The sequence below is a fragment of the Bos indicus genome, chromosome 23 (genome assembly GCF_029378745.1).
Source record: "Bos indicus isolate NIAB-ARS_2022 breed Sahiwal x Tharparkar chromosome 23, NIAB-ARS_B.indTharparkar_mat_pri_1.0, whole genome shotgun sequence".
Classification (NCBI taxonomy): Eukaryota; Metazoa; Chordata; class Mammalia; order Artiodactyla; family Bovidae; genus Bos; species Bos indicus.
Window position 1 is genome coordinate 37377467 of NC_091782.1, and position 18769 is coordinate 37396235.

The 18769-nt window shown below is 38.0% G+C and overlaps 1 protein-coding gene across 2 annotated transcripts; it reads right to left on the bottom strand.

Annotated features, from left to right (window-relative positions):
- Positions 1–3548: 3548 nt before the first annotated feature.
- Positions 3549–12216, bottom strand: LOC109577296 (prolactin). 2 transcript variants are annotated; one of them, XM_019986186.2, is made up of 5 exons: positions 12085–12216; positions 9180–9361; positions 6729–6836; positions 4520–4699; positions 3549–3891 (listed from the first exon to the last, which is right to left on the bottom strand). In XM_019986186.2, the coding sequence occupies exons 1-5, from the start codon at positions 12110–12112 to the stop codon at positions 3700–3702; spliced, it is 690 nt and encodes a 229-aa protein (XP_019841745.1). In that variant the 5' UTR covers positions 12113–12216; the 3' UTR covers positions 3549–3699. The 2 variants fall into 2 exon arrangements, with proteins under 2 accessions (XP_019841745.1, XP_070634421.1); XM_070778320.1 differs by having other exon boundaries at positions 9180–9364; positions 12085–12187.
- Positions 12217–18769: the final 6553 nt, after the last annotated feature.

An 18769-nucleotide genomic window follows, 5' to 3' on the forward strand; every position in this document is an offset into this window, starting at 1 on the left:
ATTCTCTTTTCAACTACCCCTTGCTGATTCTACAAAATGCATATGACTTTGCTCAAAATTGTCTGGAATCTACAGTATTCAGTTTACATGTCATGGTTAAGCTGGGAGAGGCCTTGCAATGTCAGCATCTCTGTTGATCTAAAGTCCTAAATTATGCTTAGAATAAACTTTATAAGAGACAAATGGGAGATGATGTGTGTGAGCTAGTGGTGAGTATATATTTCCTACTATTGCATTGCCCCCTTATTGCCAAATTCCCCTCTAATAAATATCATCCAACGACAAAGAATGAAATAGTTGGGTGGCACCACTGACTCAATGGACATGAGTTTGAGCAAGTTCTGGGAGATGGTGAAGGACAGGGAAGCCTGGCATGCTTCAGTCCACGGAGTCACAAAGAGTGGGACATGACTGAGTGACCGAACAACAACCTTGTTTGGAAATATATAGGCATTGAAGGAAAGCAAGTTAAGCAGGTAACACAATTGAATTAGCTGTTTCAGGCAATAAATAACTTAGATAGAGAGTGTATACAGGTTTTTTCATGGTCTTCTGCCTTTTAAAAGAAGAGGTGAAAATCCTAGAATAATGACTTTTTGCATGCATTCTGGAGCCAAAGGAAAGACAGACAGATTGTTTGGGGGCAGAGTATTCTGTCATGTTCTGTAAGGCTGGGGTCATCATAGCTAAAGGCATGAGCAAGACAGGCAAAAATAACTCTGTCTATGAGAGAAAAGGTTGGTTTTGCTGGAAAGTGTTCTTGTATGTGTGAAAGGTGTCTTTGTATAACAGAAGGAAATTGCCTTGACTTCTGAGCTGAAGAGTTGACAAGTTGTGTTCACTTGTAGAATCATCACAGTCAGTAAGTAGCAACAAAAGAATGTTCCTAAACAAAGGAAAATTTCAGAAAAAGAGAAGAGGAAATAGAAGGAAAAGGAGAATATGAGATGCTGTATAGTCAAAGCTATGCGTTTTCCAGTAGTCAAGTATGGTGTGAGAGTTGGATCACAAAGAAAGCTGAGCACCAAAGAATTGATGCTTTTGAACTGTAGGACTGGAGAGGACTCCCAAGAGTCTTCTTGTCTGCAAGGAGATCAAACCAGTCAATCCTAAAGGAAGTCAACCTTGAATTTTCATTGGAAAGACTGATGCTGAAAGTCCAATAATTTGTCCACCTGACACAAGAGCCAATTCATTGAAAAGGCTCTGATGCTTGGAAAGATTGAAGGCAAAAGAAGAAGAGGATGAGATGCTTAATGCCATCTAACCATCTCATGGACATGACTGAATGGACATGAATTTGAACAAAGTCTGGGAAATAGCAGAGGACAGAGGATCCTGGTGTGCTTCAGTATCTGCGGTCACAAGAGTAGGACATGACTTAGTGACTGAATGACAACAAAAATGAGATGACATTTGCTCTTAGAATATAAAATTGAAATCTTATGTGTCTGCATCGTGTCCAACTCTTTGCAAACCTATGGACTATATAGCCTGCCAGGCTCCTCTGTCCTACGAAATTAACCAGGCAATAATACTGGGGTGGGTTTCTATGCCCTTCTCCAGGGGATCTTTCCAACCCAGTGACTGAACCCATGTCTCTTATGTCTCTTGCACTGGCAGGCAGGTTCTTTACTGCTAGTGCCACCTGGGGAGCCCATATGTATTTGAGAGTTTACCAAATAGAGTGTTTTAATAGCATTTCATCCTTCACAAGTTTTCACTCACTTTCTATCTTTCTCTTCTTTCTTTCATCTTTATCCACCTTCCCATCTACCTTTTTATTTCATTTCTCCCAAGATGTTGGATGGAATATTTCCCATTGTCTGTTGTCTAGGAATTCTTGCTAAAGCCCAAATTATGCTACAAAACCAGCCCAGCAACATCACTGCCTTCTTCAGGAGAGCTTGGCCCTCATTGCAGGTTATCTAGAAGCAGTTGAACAAGCTGAACAACCCTAATCCAGTCACTTCTCTCCAGTCTCTATAGAGGCTTAGTCTATTTGGAGGGTTTCGTAATTCAGGGACCTAATAGGGGAGGTTTGATAATTGACAAAGATAGTTTAAAAGAAGAGAATGGTATTTCACTTTCCAGTTTTTTTATGAATCCAACTTCCTGATCTACTCTGTGTGTATGTAATCAGGCAGAGAATTGTCCCGAGACCCCAAGAGGGGATCAGATGCACACCAGTATTTTTGCCATTCGGTTGTTTGGAGTGTTGATGATACATGGGTATCTGGTGGGTCAGCTAGTAGGCAGCTGACCTTAAGCCAATTAATTTTCTCCAGATGGTGTTTGTAGAGTGAGGGAAACAGAGGCTGTGGAGAATACTGCAAGTGGGGAGTTGTGGGTGCTAGAACATTTCCCTGGGTTAAAAAAGAAACTATGCTGCCGAGTATCCACAACTTATGAATGTCCTGAAAAATCACAAGGGTGCCCCACAAGACAGATGTTTGTCAGTCAAGGGGAATTGCAGATCAGTCTCTTTTAACCATGAGAAGGCTACATCAGCACCACATAAATCAGTGATGTCAGAACTTTCTCATTTTATCACCCCTTGCCTACTTCCAACATGGCCCGAAGAATGAAGATCTAGAGAGGGAGAGAAGGAACCTTGCAGAAATGGACATATCTGCTTTCCCTGGTAGCTCCCCCAGGGCCTCAGCAGAGGAGAGAGAAACATTTAAATAGGCTGAATATGAGATGGAGTTGACACTTAACTGAGCAGGACTTGTTAAACCCAGAGTGATAGAATGTATGGAATGCTGCAAGATGACGCAAGAAATGAGGATGCAGTGGAGCATGGGGGAAGACAGCCCCTGGAGGAGGATGGAGCCAGTTCACCTTTGTATCTGCTCCGGTCCCAACATTTGTGTCCCCCAGAAATTTCATAGGTTGAAATCCTGACTCCCATGGTGATGGTGTTTCATAGGTGGGGCCTTTGGGTAGTGAAGTTATGGAGGTGGTGAAGGATGGAGCCTCCTGGATGAGATGACTGCTTTTATATATAAGAGACACACGGAGTTCTCTAGCCCTTCCCCAACGTGAGGATACAGTAAGAAGTGTGTGACCAGAAGAGGGCCCCACCTGACCATTTCCAAACAGTGGAAATCTATTTCCATTGTTTTTAAATGTTTTTAAGTCTGTGATATTTTGTTATAGCAGCCCCAAAGGACTAAGACAGCATTATAAAAATCTTTAGACAGTTCAGTAAACCTCATGCTCTTTGAGTACACTAATTTCATAGCATTTACATTGTCTGTTATAATTCTGTGAAAGTTGGCTGACATTTGGAAAAAAATCCTGAGAATTCAGTCTTCTTGGTAGCATGACCAACACAATGAATGTTTATCTAATTTTTAATTCTAATAACTTGACCCAGAATAATTTGCTGTGATTCTAAAGTAAGTTATTAATGGTCTTTGTAATGTCAGTTTCTGCTATTTGTGACAAATTTTAATAAGAAGTTCTTTCTCTCAATCATAAGGAAGGATTTTCATTTGATTGTCTATTAAATGAAGATAAGAAACATTGACAAAATTGCAGTCTTAGATTTTGACATCGCTACAGAGTCTGTTTTTATTTAAGATGAAACCCATTAGAGCCAAGCATGCATTACAAAGCTATAAAGCTCAGAGAAGTTTGCCAGGGAATGGATCATTAAGAACCATCTCAGAAATGGAAAGGATGAATGTGGGCTTAGCAGTTGTTGTTGTAGATGATTCTGCAATTCAGGAGCTTAAGGTAAGTGTCAATCTTGCTTGAATCCCTGCGCAGGCAGTGGAGCAGGTTATAAAAAGCGGAATAACGTGCATCTTCATCCTTAGTTTGCAGGGACGGGAGTCCTGACCACACAGGGTAGGGCTCAGTCTCTTTGGCTCCAGGAATTACCTAAACATCCAAAAGATAACAAGTTATTATGAGTTTTAGTAGTATTTGCTCATCTTTGTTCTTTCTAATTATCAAATTAAAAATTAGGGAAGATACATGAAAGTCTCTACATTTGGATTTTGGAGCCAGTGTATCAGATATATGTTAGTAATTTATTAATAAAAACTAAAGCAGAACTCAAGTATTTGGTTTTGATCTTCTCTTTTCTTTCTTCTCATTCTCATCCTGTGGTTTGAGGAGAATAGAGAAAGAATACAAGCTGAATTTCAGTAGAGGATATCTTGGGATATTTTGAAGAAAACATTTATCTTGCAAATTGTATTCTCTAATTCTCTTATCCTTGAAAATATTTCAGCCATCTGTACCCAGGAAGAGGCAAGATTTTGGTGTAACTGTACAATTCAAGAAAGACTATACCTGTGAAAAATTGCTGTGGAATTCTAATTCACTTACAATAGAATCTATCACTATGAATGAACAGGTTCTTGCTTTATGTAACACCGGTCTAGAAAAAGAAGGCCTGAATTGTGTTCTTGTACAGTGAGATAGTTCAAAACTCATTCCTCATTACAGAAATCACCTCTCTCATTCATGAGAATAGCAAGGAAGCTTTCATGAGGCTGCTCACCTGGCCAAATATCATCTCCATGCCTTCCAGAAGTCGTTTGTTTTCTTCCTCAATCTCTATGGCCCTCGATAGGATAGCATCTGGGGCTCCTTTCATACCCCGTACCTCGGTGACTAGGTGATACAGAGGGTCATTCCAGGAGCGCAGCAACCCAAGAATCAAGCTCATAAGGACTTCATGCTGAACAACCACAGGAAACAATCTCATTAAAAATAAGCATAATTCAGTGGATTTGGTAACATGTGATTTTTGCTCAGAGTGATTGACCTAAAAAACTCCTGGTTTTTCCTATATGTATTGAAAATTTTTTGAAGGTTGCAAAATTATAAAATGTAAGCTATCGGTTTATACTTTGCTGAAATACTTAAAAATCTGGCTTATTTTAGTAACCAGTGTTTCTGATGAGTTCTAATTTATAACATAAAGAATTTTCTTTTTCCCTCTGAAATTCTGCCATCCACTGAGTGAGTTCTTTTATATTTGAATGCTTTGCTTGTCTGGGGAGAGAAATCTAAGTATTTTGTTGGAACTCAGTATGTGCCTGGAGTACCTGACCCAGGAAAGAAGGACTCCACCAGTGCCCAACTCATTTTCACCCAGTGATTCATTCATATTAATGAATCGATGTATTCATTCATGTATTTTTAGTTTTTGAGTGGTAGTTCCTTTTATGATATTAGAACAAAGAGGCAGTAAAGAAGATATGACATTCCTAACCACACTTCGCTTAGTCCATCCCAACATCAGCCCCCAAGCTGATATCAGAGCAGTCTATTTTGTTGACATGTGTCTGGGCAGAAAATGGCACAGTGTTGTCTTTATTAAGAGCATTAGTGGGATTCCCCATGGAGGGTTTTGCCCCCTAGTTCACTACTATCAGGACTGGACATGCTCCCAGGGGCTGAGCATCTCTGATTAAAATTCTTGATTTCTTGATGGCCATGAACTACTTTAATGGTACAGGAAATGAACAGCAGAGAAAAATCAAACAGACATTGCAATAGAAACATGATGGGATGTGAGAGTAAGGGAGCTGAAATGAAATTCAGACTCTAGGGTGAGTGGCAGCATGGTTTTCCTGGGGGCGTTGTAGCTTAAAGAGGAAGAGTGAGAGCTCTGATTGGAAGAAACCCAGAATCACTGCTTACTACCTATGTGACTGGTACAAATTCCACAATTTTTCTGAGTCTTGGTTTCCATATTACAGGAAGTGTAATAACGGTCATTGTGCTACAGGAATTTTCATGAGGATTAAACATAGTAATGAAAACAAAGTACTTTGTAAATTGTATGGCAAGGTAATAGCTCTCAATAAATTTTAAATTTATTTTAAACTTATTTTAAAAGTCCTCCTTTTTCTTCTTGACCTTCTTCCTTCATTTTATCATCCTCCTTATTAAGAAGATTAGCAGATGAAAAAAATCCTGGTATCACTAACAAAGCTGAAGCAAGAGAACAGATTGTACTTAAGGGGAGGTGCATGTGGAAATATTTTAAATAATGTTAGCGCTGTGCCTAGTTCAGGGAATGAGGAAGGAGCGATTATAATGATAAAAATTTGGATCTGGGATACATGATTGAGGCTTATCGGTAGACATGTGGTCATCAGAACAAAGGCAATCATCACAACCATGAGAAGCAAAACATAATATTTTTTAGGACCCGTTTTGGAGGGAGATTTATAATTAAAAATAAGAGGTGTTAGAGGAGTCAGTCAAGAATGAGGTAGGTGTCAGAGAAGTAGAAGAATCAGGTGAGCCTTGAAAGGCAGAATTGGTGGCTTAAGTAGTGCAGTGTAGAAGTGACTCCCATGTAGGAGTCACTAGTACAGGGAATACTCAAAACTGGGGTTGTGTTTCTTACATATCCATGAATTTTTTAAATCTATATTTTAAACATGGACATTCCATTTATTTCATGTTTTCATACAGTATAATGGCTGCAACCTTGGATCTAATGCATTGGTTGAACTTATGTTGTCCACATGGACAATTCATAGATCTGTTATTTATTTTGCTGCTACAGATCTTTATAGTCATCCCTTGATTTTACTCATATTTCATCAACTGCATAATGCAACTGCATAATGCATAATGTTTCTCCACCTTTCTCTGCATGTCCAGTTACCATGACCTCTAATAACCTGAAGCCTGGTGACACCAGTGCACTGTCTCACTTGTTCTGGTGAAAACCCGGATAAAAGACTCACGTGGGTCTGTTGGGCTTGTTCTTTATCTTCAGGGGTAGGAAGGGAGGAGGTATGGCAGCTGTTGAGGGCCATGGTAATGAACCCTTTGCCCTGGGCATACCGTTTATCCTGGAAGCAATCAAGCAAATTCAATTCGTTAGGGTTGTTTGGGCATTCAATAAATGAACCTTTAGCAGAATATTAACACGTTTGATAGATGAATAATTTTTTTTAATGAGGGTCACATAAAAATTGAAAGTAATTCTTTTTCCTACTTTTACTTTCTATTATCTCTGAAAACAGTTGCTTGTCATCTAAATTCCAACCTCTTTCCTACTTTTTTTTCCCTTGTTTCATTTCATCCTTCCCATAGTTACTATTTGGATAGCAAACACTAAAAATAACCCAAATATGAAATATTAACTGCTTTATTAAGTATCATCTATTTTTAGTATTTGAACCAAATATAGTGCATATGTATGATACCTATGTAGACATTTAATCTCTTGTTTACTTTGGGTTGGAACCAATGTACTCCCTTAAAAGAAGATATATAATTATAACTTTTCTTTGACTAATCTGAATCCACAAACCTATAGCTTAGTATGCTTCACAGATGCAGAATACAGCATTGTTGATGATGAGAAAGTGGTAAGTCAGAAAAACATGGCATAAAATTTTTGAAAATAGTAAGCAATGGACTGAGAAGGAGAGTCGAAATAACTAGCTAACATGTTGATAAAGAAAACCTTATCTTTAGCAAAAGTTGTGAGCATTTAAAGAGATTACTTCGAAGATCTGGAAAAAAGATGACAGTCAAAAATGGAAGATGAAAGGAAAACTAGTGAATAAAAAGAACTATATGAATTTAATAGAAACTTTGAGCACCATTTTTTATCAGTTTTCTGCTCTACTATGGGCTCCTTGATTGACATAAAAGAGTATACAACTTTAAAAGTAATTTCATCAGAAAGAGAATAATTTTGTTTCCAATTATAAACCAAGCATTCTATTGTAGTTATAAACCCATATATTGCACATCTTAGAACAGTAATTTGTAGCATTTAAAAAACTATCATTATTTGTTTTCATTACAGGAATTCAGCTCTGTCTAATGTGTTCCATCCACCCAGTTCACTGAAGTGCAGTTCCCATTTATTGGCTATTTACTGTGTGCTGGGTGAAGAATGCCCAGAGGGACACTGAAGGACCAGAAAATCAAGATGCTTCTTTTTCCCAGCCCCACCTAAGAGTGCTTTTTGTCAGGTACTGCTATGAACTGAATGCTGCTGCTGCTGCTAAGTCACTTCAGTCGTGTCCGACTCTGTGCGACCCCATAGACGGCAGCCCACCAGGCTCCCCAGTCCCTGGGATTCTCCAGGCAAGAACACTGGAGTGGGTTGCCATTTCCTTCTCCCCCAAATTCATGTGTTGAAGCAAAAATCTCCGAAGTACTGTGTTTGGAGAAGGGTCTTTATGAAGACTGTGTGCAAGCTACGTCGCTTCAGTTGTGCACCGCTATTTGCAACCCTGTGGACTATAGCCCTCTAGGCTCCTCTGTCCATGGAGATTCTCCAGGCAAGAATACTGGAATGGGTTGTCATGCCCTCCTCCAGGGCATCTTCCTGACCCAGGGATTGCACCTGCATTTTTTATGTCTCCTGCATTGGCAGGAGGGTTCTTCCCCACGAGCACCACCTAGGAAGCCCTTATGAAGATTGACAATAAAAGTGAAAATCACTCATTTGTGTCCCACTCATGGAATTCTCCAGGCCAGAATACTGGAGTGGGTAGCCTTTCCCTTATCCAGGGGATCTTCCCAACCCAGGGATTGAACCCAGATCTCCCACATTGCAGGTGGATTCTTTACCAGCTGAGCCACAAGGGAAGCCCAGAAGATTATGAGGATTAATTAAAGTTAAATGAGCTCGTAGGGTGGAACACTGATCCAAAATGTTAGAGTCTTTATGAAGAGAAACACTGGAGAGTTTTCTCTTTTGTCTCTGTGCCTTTCCTCTGTTTCTCTTCCCTGCCCCCAACCCTGCATGGACACAGGGAGAAGCCAACCTGGGTAGACAGAGCCCTTACCAGAAACTGACCTTGCTGGCACTCTGATCCGGGACCTCCAGCCCCCAGAAGTGCAAGGAAATAAAGTTCTGTTGTTTAATCCACTGAGTCTATGGTATTCTGCTATGAGAGTCCAAGCTGACAAATACAGGTGCTTTAAATTTATTTTGGAAATTTAACAAATAAAAGCAAATTGAAACAGGTATGTCACTGCTTAAGAATCCTGGAGATTTCATGAAACATCTTTTCTTCAGTTACCACATCTTATGAGCTAATGTCTTATTTGACCTAGAAAGTGTGTTCTTTGAAGTTTGGCTGATGCAGCCTTCTTGTTTAAAGGATAGTATAGCCCAGTCACTTACGCAAAGGTTTCTTCTGGAAATAAGCAAGAAATACAGTACTTACAAATTCGTTGAACATTTCCGAGGAGAGGTCATGGATGTAGTGGGACACCATGACTGCCCGGTCAAACAGGTCTCGAAGGGATACCTGGCAGTTGCCAGGCCCATTGGGACAGACGGGGGTGGAGACCACACCCTGGCACAAGAGTAGATTTGACACCACCAGCAGCAGGAGCAGGCGGGACCCTGCTTAAATAAAAACATGAGCCGCTCTGAGATGATGTATTAGCCCAAGGTTAGCAAAAGCCATCCTGTCCAGGGAGGCCTCATCTCTCCCCGTTGCCCTGAGCAGGATTTGGTGCTGTAGCAGCTGGGGTGGGGAAGAAGCAACACCTTCCACTGTGTAAATTTAGATGGATGATGATATTTGCACAGATATATAGTTGCAGAAGTAGGTTACCCCATGCATTTTTGTATTGCTCCCAGAAGTGCTCCTGTGTTCTGCAAACACTTGGAATTTAAATTAATGTGAGTCAGCGTGTTTAGGTCATTCTCCTACGATAGTCTAATGTCTTGGGATTCTCTGCAGATTCTCAGCAGCTTGTAGGAGTTTGTCATTTTTTCACTGTTACTGACTCATGCTTGCATTTTAGACACTGAAATGGCAAGAACAGCACAGTTGATTTGTGTGGTTTACCATCATGGTGGGTAAGAAGAAACACATGACTTCCTGAACCCTATTATTGAACACAAAGAGAATTCTAAGAGAAAAAGGATACTGCATCTTGGATCTGCTAACCCCATCCATTTCCTTGATACTTTGCTAAAAGCTTTTAAAAATGTGTAAAATTTGTGTTTCATGATAATCCTCTGAGATAGCCTTGGCCTTCACTGTATTATTGTTGTGCATAACTAAGTTCAGTCTCTTTGTCACCCCATAGACTGCAGCATTCTAGGCTCCCCTTCATTCATTATATCCTGGAGTTTGCTCAAATTTATGTCTTTTAAGTCAGTGATGCTATTTAACCATCTCATCCTCTCCCGCCCACTTCTTGTATTGCCTTCAATCTTTCGCAGCATCAGGGCTCTTTCCAGTGATCTCCATTATTATCATCAGATTTTATTAATAAACAGTGACTTAGGGCAAGTGATTTTCCCCCAAGTCCCATGATTAGCAGATGGAGATGACTGGGGACCACACTGTCATCTTTTCACTTCCTCATGTCACAACACACAGGCAGTTGGGCTCTTGGGTTGCATGTGTGTAACAGGGACCCCATCAGTAGCTGTGATGACCCGTGCTTGGGGCGATCATTGCCGTTACTAGTAGAGAAAAATATTTTGTCTTTGCATGACAGCAGTGACCCTAGAAAGACGATTTTATCCACTCATTCTGCTCTGTCTATAAAACATTCATTTTTAAAGTCCTTTACAATTAGCAGAGACAATGTAGTCACCAATTTACTATCTCAGCAGATGGACTGATATGAACCACTAACATATCAATAACTTACACTTTCAAAAGGAAAAAGGCAATGATTTAAATCATGTTTAAGTTCAAATTGCTCCAAATAAAATAAAGAATGTAGAAATGTGTTTACCAAAAAACTCCTTTCGTCTGGAATCTTGAATAAATGTAATTGGAAAGTGTCCAAGACAAAACGAGGCAAGGGCTAAAGATTTAGGGTGAAAAAATACCTAACCTTCAACACCTGAAAATATCTAAAAGACTATTTAGTATAGAATGTAGTATAGAATGAACAACCTTTTAGTTGCAAAATAAAAATATCAATATTGTGAGATAATTCATATAACAGTCTTTTAATTTTTCAAAGGCATATTTCCAAAGAGATTATTTTAGGTACTTTACAGTCATGTAACACAGCTGATTAACTGTTTTATCTACAAGTATAAATATAAAGTACTTTACAGATAGAGAAATTGGAATATTGGTTCTAGGAAATTCATAACTGGATAGATATTCTTTAACTCTGACTACATTTATCTGAACCTTTATCATCTGAAGGACTTTTTTCCACAGCCTAAGATGAGATAAAAAAGAAATGTTTTTGTTGTTTCATAAGATAAATTTTGTAATTGTCTTTGCCTTATAATTTCTTTTGTTAAATTAATTTTTATCGGAATATACTTGCTTTAGAATATTATGCTAGTTTCTGCTGTATAGCAAAGTGAATTAGCTGTATGTATACATATATACCCTCTTTTTTGGATTTCCTTCCCAGTTAGGTCACCAGAGAGCACTGAGTAGATTTGTCCTTGCTATACAGTAAGTTCTCATTAGTTATCTGCAATTTCTTTTTCTAGCGAATGTCAACCAAGCAAGTAAAGGCGATTATTGTTACTAGCCTGTGTTTTCTTCTAAGATATCATTTGGATTAAACCCAGTCAACAAAGTATTGTAGGAGACTACTCTGCTGTCACTGTCTGTATTATAGCTTCAGAGTTAAAAGTTTCATCAGACTGACTCATCTTAGCCACACCACATAAGAATCTTGGTAACTAGAAAATGTTTGTTTCTACCTTCTGGAGTTGTGATGAATTGGACTCAGAGACATTTTTGGTCTTATTCCAGTCTAAGTTTTCTCAACTTTGACATGATTGGCACCCAGAGCTGGATAAGTACTTGTTCTGGGGGCTAACTTGTGCATTGTAGTATGCTTAGCAATATCTCTGATCTCTACCCCCTGGGCACCAGTTGCACCCCTGCCCCATATTAAGACAACCAAAACCATCTCCAGACATTAACCAAATGTCTCTGGAAGACAGTCCTCCATTCAAGAACCACTGTCCTATTGTGCCCCTATACAATTGATTTCTAGAGCAGGATTAGCTAGTTCTTCTAAACTCTGTAATCCTGAAACCTAAGAGAATATTTCCTCAAATTTCAAATTAATGCCCCCATTGGAACATGGATAAAACCCAACAACTCCACAAGCTGCTGTACATACCTTTCTGCGACGAACCTTTGCTGTCCATGGTGGTGATGATTTCAAGAAACACACTTCACCAGGAAGCTCTCGTCCTATGGCTTTCTCTTCCCCAGATGTTGGCTTTATAAGGCTTTGACATCTTCATGAATATATTTAATCAGGCATTCCCTTCCCTTTTGCCAGTCATCTATTTCCGTCATTGAGATTACCCCCATAATTTCAAACATTGAATGGTATTCTATTTCTTATTCATATTCAGGAAGACATACTGACCAGAAATGAACATCTAGGAAGGATTTTGATTAATTAGACTGAAAGGAAATGAGAGAGATAATGATGGTGAGATCTGGAGACTAGTTTGAGTTAGAGGAACTATAAAATTATAGCAGTCATTTCTTGTAACATTTGCCTTTATTTCTCTGCAGTTTCTTGAATATAGCATTATCTTTCACTTAGGTGTCTCATGTATTATCAAAGAGTATTTTATTCTCATTCAAAATTGCTGGCTGAAGTCAAGATTTCAAAATTTACACACTAAATACTAAGAAATATAGAATAAGGATGAGTAAGTAAGATTTTCAGTTCCTGTTATACTCTCAATACATTTTCCTCATTTTTTTTTTCTTGATTTTTACACATTCTGTTTTGTTGTTTCTAAAAGGATATATCTCTGTGGTAAAATGTGCATTTTCACATAAGTCTTTTGATTTTAACATGTATGTAAAGTTATATCTTTCGTCCCCAGATTGAGAAACAGTGGGATGGGGAGTTTAAATGTCAAGGATATAGAAGTAATTAGTCAAGTTAGATACTGAAAGGTTTATCACTTCAAGAGAAATCAGGAGGGATGTGAAGAGGGCTGGAAAATGAATCCTCCAACATACGTTGCCCTCTCTTCTACAATGAACACAAAACTCACCCCTAACTTTAGGGAGTTCATACTGGGGAAGTGACAGTGGTTTTCAAGGGCACACACACACATACACACACACACACAAACTCTGGTAAATGCAGTAAAACAAAATTCTAAACACTCATGTTCACTTTCCTTAAGGGTAAGGTTACACAAACTGTTATTAACTTATGATAGCTTTAATTCTCTGACCTCAAGCCACTCTAGGGCCAAGGTGACAAAAATTCATCTTTCATGGGCTCTAAAGTTCCACTTGCCTTTTAGAGATTTCCTGAATGAGATGATGGTAATGAATATAGACCAAGTTGCTGATGACTTTCTTTAATTTTTAAGTTCATGCATCTCAAGCAGCCTGTGACCTTTAGTTTCAATTTTACCATATGTCTCTCAGAGTAAATTGACAAGTGAGCTGCATTAAGAAAATAATCTCTTTTTATTGCATTCATATTTTCTATAGTTTCTCCTGCTGTATTTTGCTTTAGCAATTATCCAAGTGCGCTTATGGGGACTTAGAAATCATAACAAAGACTAACGCCACTTAAAAACTATCCTCCTAACTGCCTTAGCTTAATCAATACTGATTTTGCATCAAATGAATCAAGTATGATGCTACATAGACTCCGTCAACTTAAAGCTGGGTCAAAATGCCATGCTTGGTATCTGTTTTTCCCTGGACAGTGAAAGTCTGAGTTGTTGAGAACAGTGCCATTTGTAAAGAAATTAATGCTGCCCCAATTTCCCCTCCTTTCCTGAAACTTAATAATAGGAAAATCTGCCCTAAGAATTGACAACTTAATCTTAAAATTTAAAGGTGCTTTACCTTTTGTAGATAGCGAGGAAAAAAGTAATTTAAAAAGCCTAAGTTGTTTATTCAATGGAGGCCAACTGATCTATTTGATTCCGAAGAGGTCCATGTTTCTCTGTAAAATTTCTTGTGTGCTTTCTTGCTGATTCACAGCCCTATATTTCCTGTTAAAAGGATACTGCCATAGCTAAATAATGCAAACTGCTGCTGCTGCTAAGTCGCTTCAGTCGTATCTGACTCTGGGCGACCCCATAGACGGCAGCCCTCCAGGCTCTCCCATCCCTGGGTTTCTCCAGGCAAGAATACTGGAGTGGGTTGCCATTTCCTTCTCCAATGCATGAAACTGAAAAGGGAAAGTGAAGTCGCTCAGTCACGTCTGACTCCTAGTGACCCCATGGACTGCAGCCTACCAGTCTCCTCCATCCATGGGATTTTCCAGGCAAGAGACCTGGAGTGGGTTGAAATAATGTAAAAGGCTTATTTTATATAAAATGTCATAACTGTCTTATCTGTCTTTCTCATATGTCACTGCCTATCTACCTTAATTTTTGTATGTGCTCTTTTGCAGATCTTCCTCTTTATCAAAACTTGCCATTACATTAGAGCAATCAAGAAGTTCACTAAGAGTGGACTTGTCTGTTTCTATTGACAGATATTCGTTCATTGCCATTTTTGGGCTGAGAGTTTAGGATTAAACTTGGTGATTGATTTCTGTCAAGTGGGTGAATAAATAGGTCAAATAACGTTCAATTCTCCATGATATTTTTAGTTCCTAAAACTAACAGATATATTTGCCATCCTTTCTAAAAGCTTCTAATACTAAGTAACATCAGGTTGGATTTCATCCCTAATTAGAAATGGAGCCTATATGCTCTTTATATTTTCTTTTGTTCATCTATTTTTAAGATTGAAATAATATTTTTTCTTTTTTTCCTTAATGATGCAGAAATATTTAAAATACTTCACATAACTTGAAAGTTGTCTGGATATAGTATGGAATATTAAAGAGCTAAAGAAATTTAGGTGGTTGAAATCATCAGAATAAATGGATCACAAGGACATTTCAACTTACACTAGTAATGAATTGTCTTTTTATCATTATTATTTTTGATTGAAGTATAGTTGACTTATAAAATTAGTTTCAGATGTATAATATAGTAATTAGATATTTTTAAGCTATTATCCATACAAAGTTATTACAGTATAATAACTTTGGCTGTATTCCCTGTGCTCTATATTACATCTCTGTGACTTATTTTATAACTGAAATAAATAATATTTGGAGTTTGTAACCCCAGGTCCCCTTCACCTGATTTGCTCATATCCCCACACTTTCCCCTCTGGCAACCACTGATTTGCTCTCTGTATCTGTGAATTTGTTTTTGTTTTGCTATACTTGTTCTGTATGTTTTCACTTATATGTGGAGTGACGGTCTCTAATTTGAAAATGACTACAGGCATAGTGTTATGGATTGAAAAATTTCAAAAGATCAGATAAGAAGTTGAATCTGGGATACGCTCATTGTAGCACATTAGCAAGCTAAATGACTTGCCCACCAATGCCATGACAGCTCTGAGGCCAACCATAAAAGTTCCAAAGTGGGCAGTGGCCCAGTTCCTAGAAACCTGCCCCCTCTGCAAAATAGTTGGAATAATACTCCCACCCTTTAGCCTATGGAATTACCCAGACCATAAAAATGAACCAGCCCATATTTCAGGGCCTCTCACCTTCTGAGGGGGCTTCTCAGGTGGTGTTAGTGGCCAAGAACCCATCTGCCAACACAGAGACATAGAGATGTGGGTTTCATCATGAATCAGCAAGATTCCCTGGAGTAGGAATTGGCAGCCCGCTGCAGTATTCTTGCTTGGAATAATAGTCCATGGATAGAGGAGCCTGGCTGGTTACAGTCCTTGGGGCTGCAAAGAATCGGACATGACTGAGCAACTGATCACATAACACAGCACCTTTTGAGATGGCCCACTATGTTGCGTGTGCTTCTCTCTAAATAAATCGATTTCTCCTCTTCAAAAGAAAATCAGATAGGAGATGTGTTGCTTTTGTTTGTTTGGGTTTTCTGTTTTGTTTTGCTTTCATTTTTGTTGTAGTATACCTGATTTACAATGTTGTGTTTCAGGTGTATGACAAAGTGAACCAGTTTTCCATATACATAATCCACTTTTTCTTAGATTCCTTTCCCATTTAGGCTATTACAGTGTATTGAGTAGAGTTGCCTGTATTGTTTTTGATATAAATGATCAGAAAATGTAAAGAGTACATTGGAGAAAAGATGGATCATAATGGGGCTTTCTTGAATTACACTGTTTGCAGGATAAACAAAAGCATTGATTTGATTATATTCTGTTATGTACATTAACTTCATTTGTATTAAGACATATATTTTTTCCCCCATAAGTTCAATGCTTGTCGCTTTACTAGGGCTTTGCAAATCATCAGCTTCTCTAAATAACCCTAAATAACTTGATTTGTCAACAGTGTCTTGAGGGCATTTGTTCCTTAAATAAGAAAGCAATATTGGAAGCATTTGGAAATGAAAATTTCCCCTGTAATTTCATGTTTCTTTTTCTTTTTTTCACTTACAGGATATTCATATCCTCTGATCTAGATCCATGGGTTGTGTTAGCTTATTCTGAGTTTCTTATCATATGAATGTTTTGAATCATCTATACCTTTGGACAAGTTTTAATGCCTAATATAAAATAATGCCAGATCCAAGGATGATGTGCCTAGAGATTTCATAGATTCTCTCCTTGAGATTTCATTTTTGCAAGTAAAAGCATCAAATATTTGGCCGTATGCTAACTTTATGTGGGGCAGTTTATTAACTTGCAAAAGATTCTTCATATTTAGGTATTGTTGTGTGTATTCCTTGTCTACGGGCAAGTGGATTTGAAGTATACATACTTCAAGCGAGAGTCAGAGGGAAAAGGAGAGATAGTCTAATAGGAAATGGGACTCAGCCATGTCTTCTTCCAGGGATAATTTTAAATTTTATCATTAGCCTGAGTACCATCAAACAGAACAGGAAGCTATAACAGTAGACCAGGGTCCTTGAGGCTCCCTAATCTGATATGTTTCATTTCTTTAATCATTCCATTGTGGTGAGAGAGTAGGAATCCCTAAGATGAGGCGGAAACTTTCAAGTGAAGTCAAGGTGCTTGGAAACTCAGGGTAACATATCTGTGCCAATCAGGAGAAGTATTTTGATATTGTAATAACTCATAAAGCCATACATGTGTTGATGAGCTATCTCTCCTGTCTATTTTCACTGTTTATCCTTTCCAATATATAGAAAGAATTCAGATTGGGAAATAGGATTGGTTCTCCACAGCAAATAATATCCTCCGGTTCTAGTCTGTATTCCCATCATCCTTCATTACATTTTTGTATTAAAATTTCTTTACCGTATCTTAGCTGTGACATGTCCATCCATCTTTTTTTCTTATTTATTCATTAAATGCAATATGTCTTACTAGTGTAATATAGGTTTTGATGTTTAGTGATTAACTAAAGTGACAATTGTTTGCAAACTCCTATTTATCATTTAGGGTTGAAATATAAATAAGAATGAATTCCTTGATGGAATGCTCTATTGATCAAAAGAAATTATATATATATATATACACACACGTGTGTATATACATGTTTATATATACACATGTATTTATATAACAATATAAAGTATGTCTACCTATATAGACATTCTTTGTACTCGCTTGCAAACATCATTTTTCAACAACACAAGAGATAACTCTACACATGGACATCACCAGATGGTCAATATGAAATCAGATTGATTATATTGTTTGCAACCAAAGATGGAGAAGCTCAATATGAACAGGAAAAAAAACAAGACCAGAAGCCGACAGTGGCTCGGGTCATGAGCTCCTTATTGCAAAATTCAGACTTAAATTAAAGAACATAGGGAAAACCACTAGGCCATTCAGGTATAACCTAAATCAAATCCCTTATGATTATACAGGGGAAATGACAAATAGATTCAAGGCATTAAATCTGATAGACAGAGTGCCTGAAGAACTATGGATGTAGGTTTGTAATATTGTACAGGAGGCAGTGACCAAAACCAACCCAAGTAAAAGAAACCCATTTATATACAGCTATGTAAGTAGATAGATGATAGGTAGGTATATGCTAGCATATATATTACATATGAGATATGAGAACTGATTATAAATTCTTTAGTTTCTCAGTAAAAAGGAAATATCAAACACACACGCACACATAAAAATACATAGGAACACACAAAATGTATTTTCCATTTAACAAAAACTAGAAACAAGGAAACATAAGCAACAAACAATATAGAGACCAGAATAGAATCAAACATCAAATGCATTATGGGATAAGTTTACTCATTAAAGAACCCTAATGCTGAGATCTAAAATGAACTGGCTAAGCAAAGTTAAAGTACAAAAAACCACTTTAAGCAAATTATTTTAAATTGTTGGGTAGCATTTCCTGTGCTATACAGTAGGCCCTTGTTATCTGTTTTAAATATAGATGTATGTACATGTGAATCCCAAACTCCTTATTCTTTTATCGTAGCCTGATAATTCTTTATATTACTCTTCTGTTTAATCCACAAAAAATAAAATTAAAAAAATTTGCTGGAGTAGTAAATTTACTAATGGTGGTGGTTTAGTCGCTAAGTCATGTCCGACTCATTGTGTCCCCAAGGACTGGGGACCACCAGGCTCCTCTGTCTATGGGATTTCCCAAGCCAGAATACTGAGTGGGTTGCCATTTCCTTCTCCAGGGAAACTTCCCAACTCATGGATCGAACCCAGGTCTCCTACATTGCTGGCAATCTCCTGTTTTACAGGTGGGTTCTTTACTGAATAAGCCACCAAGGAAGCCCTTAGGCAAGTTTAAATGTAAAGCAAAAATTGTTAATGCAAAGGGCCATGTGATCTTGTTGTGGACAATCTATAATGGAGACAAAGCT

What these genes read in the sequence shown, in the direction of transcription:
- LOC109577296 (XM_070778320.1), bottom strand. Translation starts at nt 12,112, where the DNA reads ATGGACAGCAAAGGTTCGTCGCAGAAAG. An exon ending in CGGAAATGTTCAACGAATTT is followed by an intron (nt 6,837 to 9,179) that starts GTAAGTACTGTA and finishes GATTGCTTCCAG; the next exon opens with GATAAACGGTATGCCCAGGG. An exon ending in AACAAGCCCAACAGACCCAC is followed by an intron (nt 4,700 to 6,728) that starts GTGAGTCTTTTA and finishes GTGGTTGTTCAG; the next exon opens with CATGAAGTCCTTATGAGCTT.